Source organism: Sciurus carolinensis, chromosome 4 (assembly GCF_902686445.1).
Source record: "Sciurus carolinensis chromosome 4, mSciCar1.2, whole genome shotgun sequence".
NCBI classification, from domain to species: Eukaryota; Metazoa; Chordata; class Mammalia; order Rodentia; family Sciuridae; genus Sciurus; species Sciurus carolinensis.
Genome location: NC_062216.1, coordinates 91,176,850 through 91,190,302, shown reverse-complemented (window position 1 = coordinate 91,190,302; position 13,453 = coordinate 91,176,850). Strand labels below are relative to the sequence as shown.

General features: G+C 36.6%; 1 protein-coding gene across 2 annotated transcripts in view; it reads right to left on the bottom strand.

Annotated features, from left to right (window-relative positions):
* Nucleotides 1–13,453, bottom strand: part of Irag2 (inositol 1,4,5-triphosphate receptor associated 2) — a 130,594-nt gene that overhangs the window by 47,335 nt on the left and 69,806 nt on the right. Inside the window, exons 19-23 of one of the 2 annotated variants that reach the window (XM_047549024.1) lie at nt 7,004–7,065; nt 5,816–5,896; nt 4,969–5,065; nt 3,013–3,160; nt 1,862–1,937 (exon numbers count right to left, since the gene is read on the bottom strand). In XM_047549024.1, coding sequence (XP_047404980.1) covers nt 1,862–1,937; nt 3,013–3,160; nt 4,969–5,065; nt 5,816–5,896; nt 7,004–7,065 — 464 coding nt within the window. The remainder of the gene's footprint in view (nt 1–1,861; nt 1,938–3,012; nt 3,161–4,968; nt 5,066–5,815; nt 5,897–7,003; nt 7,066–13,453) is intronic. The other variant, XM_047549025.1, reaches the window with a different exon arrangement.

Below are 13,453 nucleotides of genomic sequence, written 5' to 3'. Positions count from 1 at the left end.
GCCTCCTTTGTAAGAAGCAGAGAATACCTGCCACTCAAGGTTGTGCAGAGCATTAATAATATGGCACATGGAAATGATTTCCTACAAAGTGCCCGGTACACAACTGATGTTTGTTTCTTCCCTTCTTAGTGAAATCAGTGCCGGATAAAAGGGAAATTACTAATAACTGAACATCCTGTAAGCTCCTAAGCTCAACTTCCGTTATTAAAGCTTCATAAGAACTGTCAAGTAATAGCAAAATAGATTTGTTTCCTTCTTCTTTTTCTTAGTTGCTCAATAAGACAGGTACTAATGAACAGGGGAAAGATGTCAGATGCATACACTTCAAAGGAATAAGAATGACTCGCACAACTCAGTAGTAAAAGCAACCCCATCTTTTAAATGGGCACAGGATCTGCATGGAAAGTATCTCCAAAAAAGATACACAAATGACCAACAAGCACATGCAAAGATGCTCAACATCATTAATCATTAGGAAACTACAAACCAAAACTACAATGAGATACCTCTTTGCATTCACTGATGGTTATAAATGAAAAGGCAGTATCAGTGAAGTGTGGAGAAATTATAATCTGCCAGATATCACTGGTAGGAAATAAAATGGTGTGTCCTCTGTGGAAATCCATCTTTCAGTCCCTCAAAATATTAAACACAGGGTTACCATGATGCAGTAATTTTACTGATAGAAATATACCAAAAGAATCAAAATTGTATGTTTACACTAAAATTTATATACTAATGTTCATTGTGACATTATTCACAGTAGCCAAAAAAAAAAAAAAAAAAAAAATCAAAAAACTCAAATCCCCATAAACTGCTGAATGGATAAACAAAATGTGGTGTACAACACAATATTATTCCACCATAAATGGATGTAATAACAACATACATACTATGGCATGGATGAACCTTGAAAACCTTAACACTAATTGAAAGAAGACAGGCACAAGAGGGTACATATGGTTTTATTCCATTTAGATGAGATATCCAGAATAGGCAAATTTATGGGGAATGTAGATTAATTGCTTAGAGCTGGGTCTTTAGGAAGGGGAAATAGGGAGAGATTGCAAAAGGGTATGGGATTCCTTTTTGGGTTGATCCCAATGTTCTAAAATTAACCATGGTGACAGTTGAACAAATATGTGAATACATTTAAAACCACTTAATTGAACAGTTTAAATTAATGAATTATTTGATTGTGAATTTTATCTCAATGACAATATTTAAAAAAAAAGGATGATGATGGATAGCCAAACCCTAAAACAGAACAGTCTGCTCCATTTGACTGAACCCACAGGGCCCATACTCAGGATGCAGACTGAGGAAGGCACTCTGACCAATTCCAGAGTCTCACGTCATTTCATGTTATCCTCTTTGTGGGTATTGAAGCAGCATTAGTTCCTGACACTGGACCTGGATACTCTTAGAAGACGGCCTTGCTCTGTGATCCTTAATAAAGGTCCAATTCCTCAAAGATTGCCTAGCTTTGACCTCAGTTCTTAGAGAATCAATGTGACCAGACACTACTTACAGTCATTGTGAGTTTAAGTCCCACACCAGCCTGCCTCTTAAACACAAAGTTCACTGCACTTTGTCAAAATCTCCCTCTGGTTATAACCCAAAGTTCATATTACACAAGTAACAGAAAGTCCCCAAATACGGAGTTTTAATTTTATCACTCCAAAAGTTGATAATTCTCATTCATCTGAGGTCTGTATTATCAGATTCATACTTGCTATACTGGTAAGTAGCCATGACATACTAAAAAGAAAAAAACAGAGGAAAGAAAAAGAATTCTCAAAGAAGAGGATCAGCATGTGGCAATACTGAAGATGAAATTGCAATCTGCCACGGCACTCACTTCCATACTTAGGTTGTCATTCATCCTGATGCAACCTGAAAGATCTGCTCCCGGGTCGGGACCACCTGTAGAGCACCTGGCAGGAGAAAGTAGAGTCATTTACCACAGGTAGAAAAACTGAAAATTTTAGAAGATACCACACTATGACATAGTTCCCATGACCTCACACCCATCTATCAAATTTTTAATTAAGTTCCTGGCTTCAGTAAGATAGAAGGAATGAAAGCTTCCACCTCCATCAGAGAGAAGTTATAGGCAACAGAAAAGTCAACCAAAAATGAAAATAAAGAATTTGCAATTCAAAGTCTGGCTTCTTCATCCTCAATACAGAAAGGAAATTTCACCAGGGTGATAGTCCTCACAAACTCCACTAACATTTCTGGATTTTTCCTAAGGAAGATCAGTTTGCATACTTAAAAAGGTAGATGAGCATGAATGAGCATCAAGAGAGATTGGGGGTTGGGGGTGGGCAGGGACAGGTTTCCAAAGGCTTGTCAACCTTGAGTGTGAAGAGAATAGAATCAAAACTTGTCTAAATGAATCTAGTAGTATGCCCTTAGTATATGCCTCCCAAACTAGGGAACATTGTAGGTGACTGAATTTGTCTCTTAAGATTTTACAATGACTATTATGAAATTCAAAAGCAGTATTTTTATTTTGCAATTAAATATTCAGAAAATTAGAGAGTTCCACAATAAAGATGCTATGATCTCAGGGTACGAAAATCTAACCGATTAAAATGTTAGGCAATGGGAATAGGCTACCCATGAAGAGTAGGCTAAGTGAAGCAGCAACTCCTTCCTAAAATGTTTCTTTTTCCTTTTTATCTCTGTTAGTAGCCGCAACCTGCTAGTTTCTGCTTCTGTAATCATGCTTGCTCAGCAGCTGCGGCAGGAACCAAAGCTGCCTGGAGAGATAAAAAGGGATCAAGGCTACTTGAACGAGAAGGTCTTGAAATCTGGAGGTCTGTGTTGTATAAAAGATACTGAGAACAAAGGGCTGTACTCATCCTTTGGAGAAGACTCGCTGAGTCCACAGTGGTGCTGAATAACCCTTGCTCCTCTGCATCTCCAACTGCTGCTTTTGTCTTTCCATTGCCATAATTTTCCCATATTTTCCATAACAAAGTAAATTATGCTCTTTTAACTTACTTGTGTTGTCTCTTCACATCCAAAGCACCATCCTTTATTTCTCCATATTTGGGTCTTTCACTCAAAGCATGGGTTGGGTTGGCTATACATGAGGAAGATGTCAATTGAGGCCTTGGAATCACTGTAAGACTATCTAGATACAAGGCATCTATAGAACAGAAAGGAATAAAAATAGAGATTAACTTCTGTTTCATACCACGTTAAAGAATAAATTATTCCTCTCTTAAGACTTGATTGACAGAACCATTTCTGTAAAAGCAAAATTCAATCCAATTCTATAAGTATTTAACATAAACTCCCATGATGCTGGGTTACACAGGGGTGGAGATGCCAAATGTTTATTTAAAAAAAATAATAAAGAAAGTGAGGGGTATAGGACAGAACATCTTTGTCCCCTAAGCTAGAGGGTCAAAAATCTTCAGCGAGCAGGAAAGTTTAGCCAGTTTCCTGTTTTGTAAATAAAGTTTTATTGGAACATAGCCATACCTATCCATGAACATACCATCCATGACTGCTTATGTGCTACAAGAACAACGTTGAATAGTTGCAACAGAAACTGTATGGCCTGAAAGACCTAAAATATTTCTTTTCTGGTCCTTTACTGAACAACTGACTCCTGAAAAGTATCAGGCATTGTGATTAGATTTCATCAAAACATGGTACAGGAAATAGGTAAGAATGACAAGTCATTCTTTTTGGGAAACATCTTTTTATGTGGGTATAGGAAGTAGCAGTTTAATAGAAAACACAAAGGCTTTTCAATCAAGCACAATTTTTTAGATCTGATCCTGGTTCTGCTAAAAGTCAGTTGTGTCACCTTGGGTAAATATCTGTGCCACTCTGAGCCTTAGTTTATGTATATATACAGTGATCATGGCCTTGGGCAAATTGCCCCTCCTCTGTTTCCTGGTCTTTAAAACTGGGAATTATAGAGGGGTGGGGTGTAGCTCAATAGCAGAGCACTGGCCTAGTATGAACCAGGCCCTGGGTTCCTCCCAACACAGCAAAAGTAAATAAAATAAAATGGGAATCACATTAGCATCTGCAGCCTAAGGCTGTGGTGAGAACTAAATGAGTTAACAGATATGTTACCCACAGCAAGCATTCTTTAAGTGCTGACTTATTGTTGGTGGTGGTTATCTCTGAGCTATCTTGAATGAAATAATCTCTGTAAAATCCTAATCTATTGCCTGACACAAAATGACAATTCCATCAGTGGTAGTAGTAGTTTCTCCTTCTGTAGTTTAATGACCCACAAATCACTATCTTTCTAATGTCTTCTTACATTTACTTGATAAGCATCCCATTTCTTTTGGCATTCCAGAACCAGCATGAACTTCTGCTGTTGGCTGCACCCAGGCTGTGCTGAGCATCTCCTAGGTTATGGCTCTTTCTCCTCAGCCTGGCATTCGATTACAGTCCACAATTGGATCCTCAACTTGCTTTTGCTTCAAACCTCCTTCTGCATCTCAACCAAAACCCTCTAGTTTCCACAATGAGCTTTGCCTCTTCTTTTAACACTTGAGACTTTTATATTCTTACTTCTCTTTTTAATCTGTTTCATCTGCCCATTTGATTCTCATCCATCGAAATACTTTTTTCACACTTTTCTCTTTTCTAAACCCAACCCATCCCTCGAAGCCTGGTTCAACACTCCCCTCTTTTGTGGGCTACTCTCTTACTTCTTGTCTTTGAGTGTAGATATTGTCTCCCACCAATCTACAGGTTATTTTAGGACTTGTTCTTTATTATACATAATATGTTGTCTTGCGCAGAGTAGGTACTCAAATACATATTGATTGACCAAACCCAGGGATAAATACTCAAGTATTCAACAATTCTTCCTATACAAATATAATTTTAATGAATTATTTGCCCTTTCAAAAAGAAGCCTCCAATACGCGCCACCAAAGCTATGCCTGAGCAGGTGCAGGAGGAGGGGCTACCCAAGCTCACCCAGCAGAGGCGTATACCAGCATGTGTGTTTTAAGGTCAGGGGTGTGTGATGAATTCTTGCCTCTTGACCACTGAGTGGTTTGTGGTAACACCGCTTCTGAAAGGAAAACCAAGTATTATTAGCTGTCTAAAGGACTATAACATAAAACAGTTTCTAATCTACTTTCTTTATCTTCCAAAGCAGAAAGAATATCACTGGTCTCAAATGGTCCTGTGAGAGAAGTCAGAAAGAAAATAAATGATGTCAAGTGAAAAAAGATTGCATGCTTTTTAATCAAAAGGTATACATTATGAACAAAATTAGAACACTCATTTAAAAATTACAGTTCAGTAATCTAACAGAATACGTGCAATACCAACACAAATAATTTACACTTTGATACAAAGTGACTCCTCTTTGAGGAAAGACATAAGCATGAGGGACAAGTCAAGTTATACAACTCCTTATAATACCACAATCAAAAAATTTAAAATATTGCTACTTCTTGGACCAACCAAAAGGTAGTGAGGGAGGAGGGGTGGGGGTATGAAAGATGGTGGAATGAGACAGACATCATTACCCTATGTACATGTATGATTATACAAATGGTATGAATCTACATCATGTACAACCATAGAAATGAAAAGTTGTACCCCATTTGTGTACAGTGAATCAAAATGCAGTCTGTAAAAAGATTTTTTTTTAATTTTAAAAGATAGTATGTGTATGACAGAGAGAGGGAAAAAAAAGAATCTTTTTAAGAAAGTATTGTGTTTGGAATCCTCAGGCTACTAATACATACTAAACTCCACTTCTTATTTCATCATAGCAACTGATACTAAATAATTTCAGAAAGCTTATGCTTACCAGTTTTTCTTGAAGAGATGATTGAATTTTTTCTGTGCAGGATAGGGGGTCATCATGAGAAAATTCCTCATCTAAAAATCTCTGTAATAAGAAAATGGCAAAGTGTATTGAAGGATGGAGCATTGAAAGGGTCCAAGATGCAAAGTCTAGCAGAGGTGGGTGCCCTCTATCTACTTCAGGGAAACTATTTGTCACTGCAAGCTTCTCATTGTATTTTACCCATTCATTGATCTAGGAATAAAACTCAAAAATCAGGAAACAGAAACTGAATGGCTTTGACATTGAAATTAGGTAGAAGCCAAGGAAGCTTGTTAGACATAACTTGGAGTAGTAAAATGGTGTTATGAAAATGTTTTTAGTAATAAAATTGTGGTCTTAATCCAAAAGGCAGATACATATTTATGAGAGTAACATTATAATAGAAAATTTTATTGGTGTTCTTGAAATGATTAAGACTTCTTTAGATACAGACATTTTTTTTTTTTTTCCCCTGCTGAACAGGGGCTTTTCGGGCACTCTGCCTAGACTAGTTTTCTATGTGAATAATTTTTTTTTCCTGCTTAAACAGATGTTGTCTGCATTATGCCCTGGAAAGAGATACCAGCAAATATCACTCTTCTTCCCTCAACCATCTCCTTGCTCCAGTGCCAATCTCTCTGTTCCCTTATGTTCTTCATTTATGAACCAAAAAGGAGATTCACCAAGCATCATAAGGGAAATAAATATATTCAAGTCTACCATGGATTTCTTGAGATATCCAGACAGAAAGGTATTTGAAAGTTTAACTCAAATAGGAGAAAGAAAATAGACATAAGCACTAAAACTGTTCATGGTACTCAAAATTTTTAGCATATGATATTAAATCGAAGAATACACCCTTCCTATCAGATAGGAGGTGCCTACAAAACCGTCTGTCTGCTAACAGATACAGTGGCTGGGCAAACTCTGAAATGCTTCCTCTTTGGGAGATGCTATTGTCACTCGCTGATGTGAGTTCTCCCCTCATTTTGCTCAAAACTTTTTGCGAACAAGAAAACAAAGTCTCCCAAAGTGTTTTCTTCTGAGTTGGGTATTTAATTTAATGTTTAAAACCATTATATATTATAACTCCAAACCTAATACAAGCTGTAATTCTTTCCCACAGTAAATAAGACCATATCACACAGAGTTTTGTTTTGTTTTTTTTACCTGAAACAGTAAGCCATGGTGTTGTCCTTCAGTTAACTGTTTTCGAAGTACCTCAACAGTTGCTAAGAAGAGAATTTATAACCAGTTCAATATGACTATTTTAAACCCCCTTCCCTTCACTCATTTCATTGCTTTATAAAATTGTAATGGCTTTGAATATGGGCCCTGAAGGAAAGGAGAATAACACTGATTTCTTAGAATGGCATTGACCACTTAAGGCTTCAGGGAATAGAGAAACAGCTCCAACAGCTCAACCATTCTCCCCGTTAGCTATTTAAAAAACTGACCTTGATAGACACAGTGATCTGTCTCCTAGAAGTGAGTCACAAAATCATTCGATCTTAAAATAAGAACACAAGGGCTGGGGATGTAAGTCAGGTCAGTGGCAGAGCACTTGACTAGCAGGTGCCAGGCCCTGGATTCAGTCCCCAACACCACAAAACAAGAAAAACGCCTTAGAAGGTCATTCAGGCCAATCTCCCACCATGCAGAAATCTGTTGTCCATTAAGCCTCTGTTTGAACTCTACTTAGGGCTCCACAACCCCAGAATTCTATAAATTAACCTGAAAGCCTGAGAATACTTACCTCCAGATGATTGAGATGATGAATGACAAGCAATGGACCCAAGTTCAGACCAATGGGACCATAGTCGAATCAGTGTGCTATCCCATGACATTGAAAATATTTGTCTTTCTACTTACTAAAATCTGTTTCCCAGTAACTTTTCCAAGTCTTATCTCTCAAATAATGGAAATGGGGGCCATGGGGGGGAGGGATATAGTTATTTAAGTCAATAGTAACATACTTATTTGACAATCTATACTTTAAAATATAGCCAAGAGTGAGAAAATAGCCCACATCTTTTCAACAACCAAAATAGACACTGATATTTATGCCCTTTACTCACGTGGCAAATCTCACACATCACCAACACTGGGCTCTGAATTTATACATTATTCTCACAAGCTCGGCTGCTTTCTCAGCCCACAGAAGATTCAAAGCAAAAATTAAACAAGGGAATGGAGCTCTGCTAGATGGAAGCATATTAATAGCTACCACTATTTTTTTAAAAAATCACTAAGAGTCAGGAAAATTATTAACAGATCTTCTGGTATCCAAAACACACAGCAATCTGGTACTGCTTATTTTATAGACCAACAGTTTTATATCTCAACAACCTGAAATATTTCTGAGAAATGAAAATATATTAGTAATATGTGTAAAAATTAGTACATAATTTAAAATATTTTTCAGGAAAATTAGGCTTTAAAATCTTTAATTATATAGAATCTTATCTACGTAAAATTATATTTATACACATTTTTGTAAAAATAGTTTATTTTTCAACTAAATTTCACAGTACTAAGTATCTCCTAGGCCAATAAAAAAATATACCATTTAAAAAATATTTCAAACCTATAAAAGTAATAATTTTTTTTCATTAATACTTAGAGCTCATAGTTTGTTTTAAAAATTCAGTGTCTAAGAAATAAAACCCTGTCCTCCTCATGACCTATATTCAAAACAGCAACAACACTTTCAGAAAAGGGCATTGTTTTTGAGGGTTGTGCATCAACAAAACACAAATTCAGAATTCTTAGAATTATCAAACTAAGTTTGTGCTTCAGAAGAAATAATGAGTTAGTATAGCACTGTCTAAATTACCCATCTGCTTTCCCACCAGGCGATCTTGGGTTTTAGAAACAGTCTATCTCAAAGCATTCAAATTGAAAACCTTCTTTCAACAGATGTTTTATGTAATAAGTAGCAACTATTTCCATATTTTCCATATGGCAAAACAAGCTTGTTTATGACCTCAATTTGCATTCACCTTTGCATTCTTCTGCTTGGAGCTGGACTTGCAATGTCTCTAGGACATTTAGGCTGTGCATAGGAACAAATAAAGCAATGACCACTACATCCCCTGCAGCTGCCATCTGTGATATAAAATGGGACCAGGTGTTTTGGTGAGTTGCTGAGATAAAGCAACTTTCTAAATGACTATGCAATGAAGCTTTTAGGCAAAGGCCCTACAATTAATTGACTTGAAAATTAAAAGTCATAACATTGTTAGAATGGTAATAATATTAGTTACCAATGATGCTTCACATTTATGGCATATAGACTTTTAAAATAGTATATAACTTACTGAAAAAAAAAAAACTCATGTTCTGTAAAATTGTGCATTAAAAATATCAGGGTTCATTAACCACAGACTATAAGAAACTAAAAGAACAAACAACCTGATTCAAAAAGGGGAAAAAACAGGCACTTCACAAAGACGATACACAATGGCCTTCAGTACATGAAAATGTGCTCCTCATTAGTCATCTAAAAGATACAAATTAAAATTATGATGAAATGTCAGTAGAGTGGCTAAAACAAGAAATTGACACTATCAGATATTGAAGATGTGGCACTTCCATACAGTGCTGGTGAAGTGTGGAATGCTCAACACTTTGGAAGAGTTGTAGTTTCTTTAAAATTTAGAGCTACAACCAGCTATGACATAATAATTCTGTTCCCAGGCATTTATTCTAGATGAAATAGAAACTTATGTCCATACACAGACCTGTGCACAGGTGTTCAAGGCAGTCTTAGCCATTATAACTTAAAATGGTGGATACTTCAGAGGTCTAATAACAGGGAAAAGATAATTATCTTTTATCTCAACAAAAAATTATACTGACAAAACAAATGAATCTCAAAAATATTATACTGAGGGAAAGACATAAAAGAGTACATATGGTATAGCTCAATTCTAGAACATGCCAACTACCCTGACCAGATCAGTGGCTGCTTCTTGTGGTGGAGTTGAGGGAGGGGCATCAACTGGGAAGTAGCTGAAGGGAAATTTCTGACAGAAGTTCTGTGTTCTGATGTGCATTCCTCAGGCTGATGGGACAGGGCACTTAAGATCTGAAAAGACTTGAAAATGACAACAAAAATAAGAGGGCTTAAGAGATAAATTAGGAAGAAACCACTAAAAAAACTTAGGTGACATTGTCACCAGAGTCTTGTAAACACAAACATTAAATAATTAGTACCTAAGAAGAGAGAATGGATCACCCAGACATGCATCTCAAAAGGCCTCACAGAGATTAGAAATGCACAAAAAAACAACAGAGTGGAAACGCTGGGGACCTTCAAATGGAGCAATGCTGGTTGGGTGCTAAGAAAATGCAGGTGGAAGTAGAACTCTCAGGCAGCAGGGCTGCCAAGGAGAACAAGCCATCTGCCATGCAGAGCTCTGCAAGGCTGGGGTTGAGACTCTCTGGGGGTGGGGAGAGGGCAGGGGGGAGGGGGGCAGTGGTAAAGCAGGTGCAAACCCTTGTTTTGAATTTTCATAAAATAAAGTTGAAAGGGCTCCTGGTGCCTGTTCAGCAGCCAAGCTAAGGGGTTTTTCCTTTCTATGCCTTCCAACCCAGATCCTATTTCCAAGAAGACAGTGAATGAAACAATAGAAATTCCCTATACACTAACATGATATTCGGCATTAACCAATAGTCACAGAAGAGGTAACTCACATCATAGGAACATGCTCCAGCAGAACATGTAATGTATACCACCTAAGGTCAAGTGCTAGCTACCATACAGCACTTGCTGCACATCACAACTGCACTGGTGGAAGAGGACCCTGAGGCGCAGAGAGGTAAAGTGACTGGCCCAACTTCACCTAGCTCCTCTTCTGTAGAGTTTGAGTCGGGACAAAGGCTGGCTTAACTTCAAATTCCAGGCTCTTCAACTATTACACCACACTTCCTAGATTATTTCATGCATATCTACCTTTTTCATTGGGAAAATTTGAGCCTCTATCTCATCAAAGCTGTTGAACAAGTTATAATTGGCTCTGGTATTCTCCTCAGACTTATCCCGACACCTGCTATCTTTAACTGTCTCAGACACCCAGGGCCACCTTTCTTTGACTCAATTCCCTCTTTTTTGTTTTTTTGCTGAATAATTAAACGTGACTCTCACATCCATACTCTAAACAGTGAAGTTCATGTGCAGATACTATGTTCAAATGAGGAATTATGAAATATGGAAGCATCTTGGGATCTCTCAAGGAAATCTTTATGGTTCCTAAAGGTAATTCCTTCATTCTATTAAATGAGTGACTCAACAAAGGCTTCATGTTAGATAGAACAAGAGATGGCAGATAGTAAAGGGTTGGTGGGTTGGATTAGATCAATTAGTCTGTGTTTCCTGTAGATAAGATGTGCTCCAATGTGTCGTATGCATACCCTAGATCAAGAAACTGTTTAGATTTCCTTTTTAAAGCAAACCTGCCTTAAAATCCAATATTGCCTACATTAACAAGATAATTAGATGTGAAGAAATTTTGTAGTTCTTGGGCTGGGGTTGTGGCTCAGTGGTAGAACACTTGCCTAGCATCTGTGAGGCACTGGGTTCAATTCTCAGCACCACATATAAATAAGTGAATAAAATAAAGGTCTATCAACATCTAAAGATAATATTTTTTTAAAAGATAAATTTTATAGTTCTAATGGCACACTTCATGGAGGTGAGCAAGCACTCTGACCACTTCATAACTCAGATCAGTCCTTGCGGCAGGTGAAAAACATACAGTACTATTTAGTCAATACTCAGTTCAGGATTTTTAATCAAATGTCATAAACGCTATCCCACCTCGTTTGTACACATTGTGATTGACCTGAGCATTTGGACAAACCAACTGCATCACACATAATTTGCTGATGAAGATACATGGATCAGAGAGCAATGGTTATAAACACTTTGTTTTTAAAAACTAGCCAGAGAGTTTCAGAAAAGCTAAGTAGGTTGAAATATTTTTCTTTTCTGACTCAGAATTCAAATGTCTGATTCAGAACTGAAGCAGCATGTGGTGGCAGTGATCATGGTGAAATGCGTATGGATGCCTTTGTGATAACTGCCCCACCTCTGCTGTCCTTAGTCTATGGAGAATACATGCTATACAGTCCACTTTGAAAGCAAGGGCTATCAAAATTTCCCTCTTCTCCCAAAGGCTGACTTTTAAGGGATTAGAAAAACCTTTATGTAAGTAAATGTTCTTAGAAGCAAACTCCTGATTTGTATGCCTTCTTTGGACAGGAAAAAATCCAAACAAGTAAGGGATTTCATAAATCCAGGGAATTTATGAGCAACTTGAGATAGAAAGGAAGTGTCCACCCTACTTAATCCAGGCAGAAAAAAAATTGTGCATTCAACCCGGGGCAGCCTTCATATGCTGCTTTTAATATTTGATACAATTATCCCGAGAATAAACTGGAAAACAATCGCAAGTTCATTAATATTAAGAGTATTCACTTTGGGATCATTTACAAAAGTTGACTGTCCCAAGAAGGAGAGTCAAGGAAACCATGCAATGAGGGAAGACAAATTCTTAGCAGCCTATAAAATTATGGAGTATAACATTTAATCAAAAGATCACTATAACTGGACCACAAGACTAGTCCACAGAGGACAGTATCTAAAGCAGACATGCCTTAAACCAAAATTGAAATGCCTTATTATTTATGCAACATGAACAGTTCTAATCACAAGGGAACCTTTCCCAGTGCCCTCTAAGCAATAATAAAATATATATACTGACTGAAAGCATGTCTCATATTGCTGACGAGTGAATCAAAATAAATTGACACTTAGAATTATTGAAAACTACCAAGTTAATAAATTATTGAAAATTACCAAGTTAATAAAGGCTTAAAAATAATAACCAAATGTTGAATAGTCATTGTTATTTCAAAACTAGATAATTCCTTTGTTTCTTACGAAGTTTTCTCAGGTAACAGCAGAAAGGGTCCAATAAATCCAAAACAAACACAAGCTTGAAAATCTTTATTTCTAGCTAACCTTAAGCTTATATTTAGCTGTTTATTACTCAAACCAAATAACTTTCTATAAAAAGAACAATTGTACTGCTAGAACAAGAAGCTCGCTGAACAAAAGCAGTTGGCTCATAAATGGCTAAATAAGATTTATGTTTACTGTACTTGTTTCTAGACTAAAACAGGTTTATAAATAATCTGACATTTGTAATTTGACAATTATCTTCTCACATATATTCTTAGTAAATGCTTATGCACCAGTAGGTGACACAGAAAAATTACAAATGTTCAATTTTTAAAATGTAAAATATGTCTGTAAACTACCATTACAATTTTTAAATATTTTCACACATACTTAATATTTTGCTACACACTGAATTCATAATTATTTTGCCTAATCCCCTTAGAAGAAAATTAAAAAGTAGAGCCATTTCTACCATACGATGGGTAAAAATTGGTTAATAAATTCACAGAATATGCAAGCAATTTGCAAATTCAAATATCCCATACACACAAGACTTCTTGTTTACTTTCAGAGATTTCAAAGTTTAATTTTAAAAGAAAAAAAAAAAACACTCATGGACAAATCTAACTCACAACAAATAACCCAAACGGAAA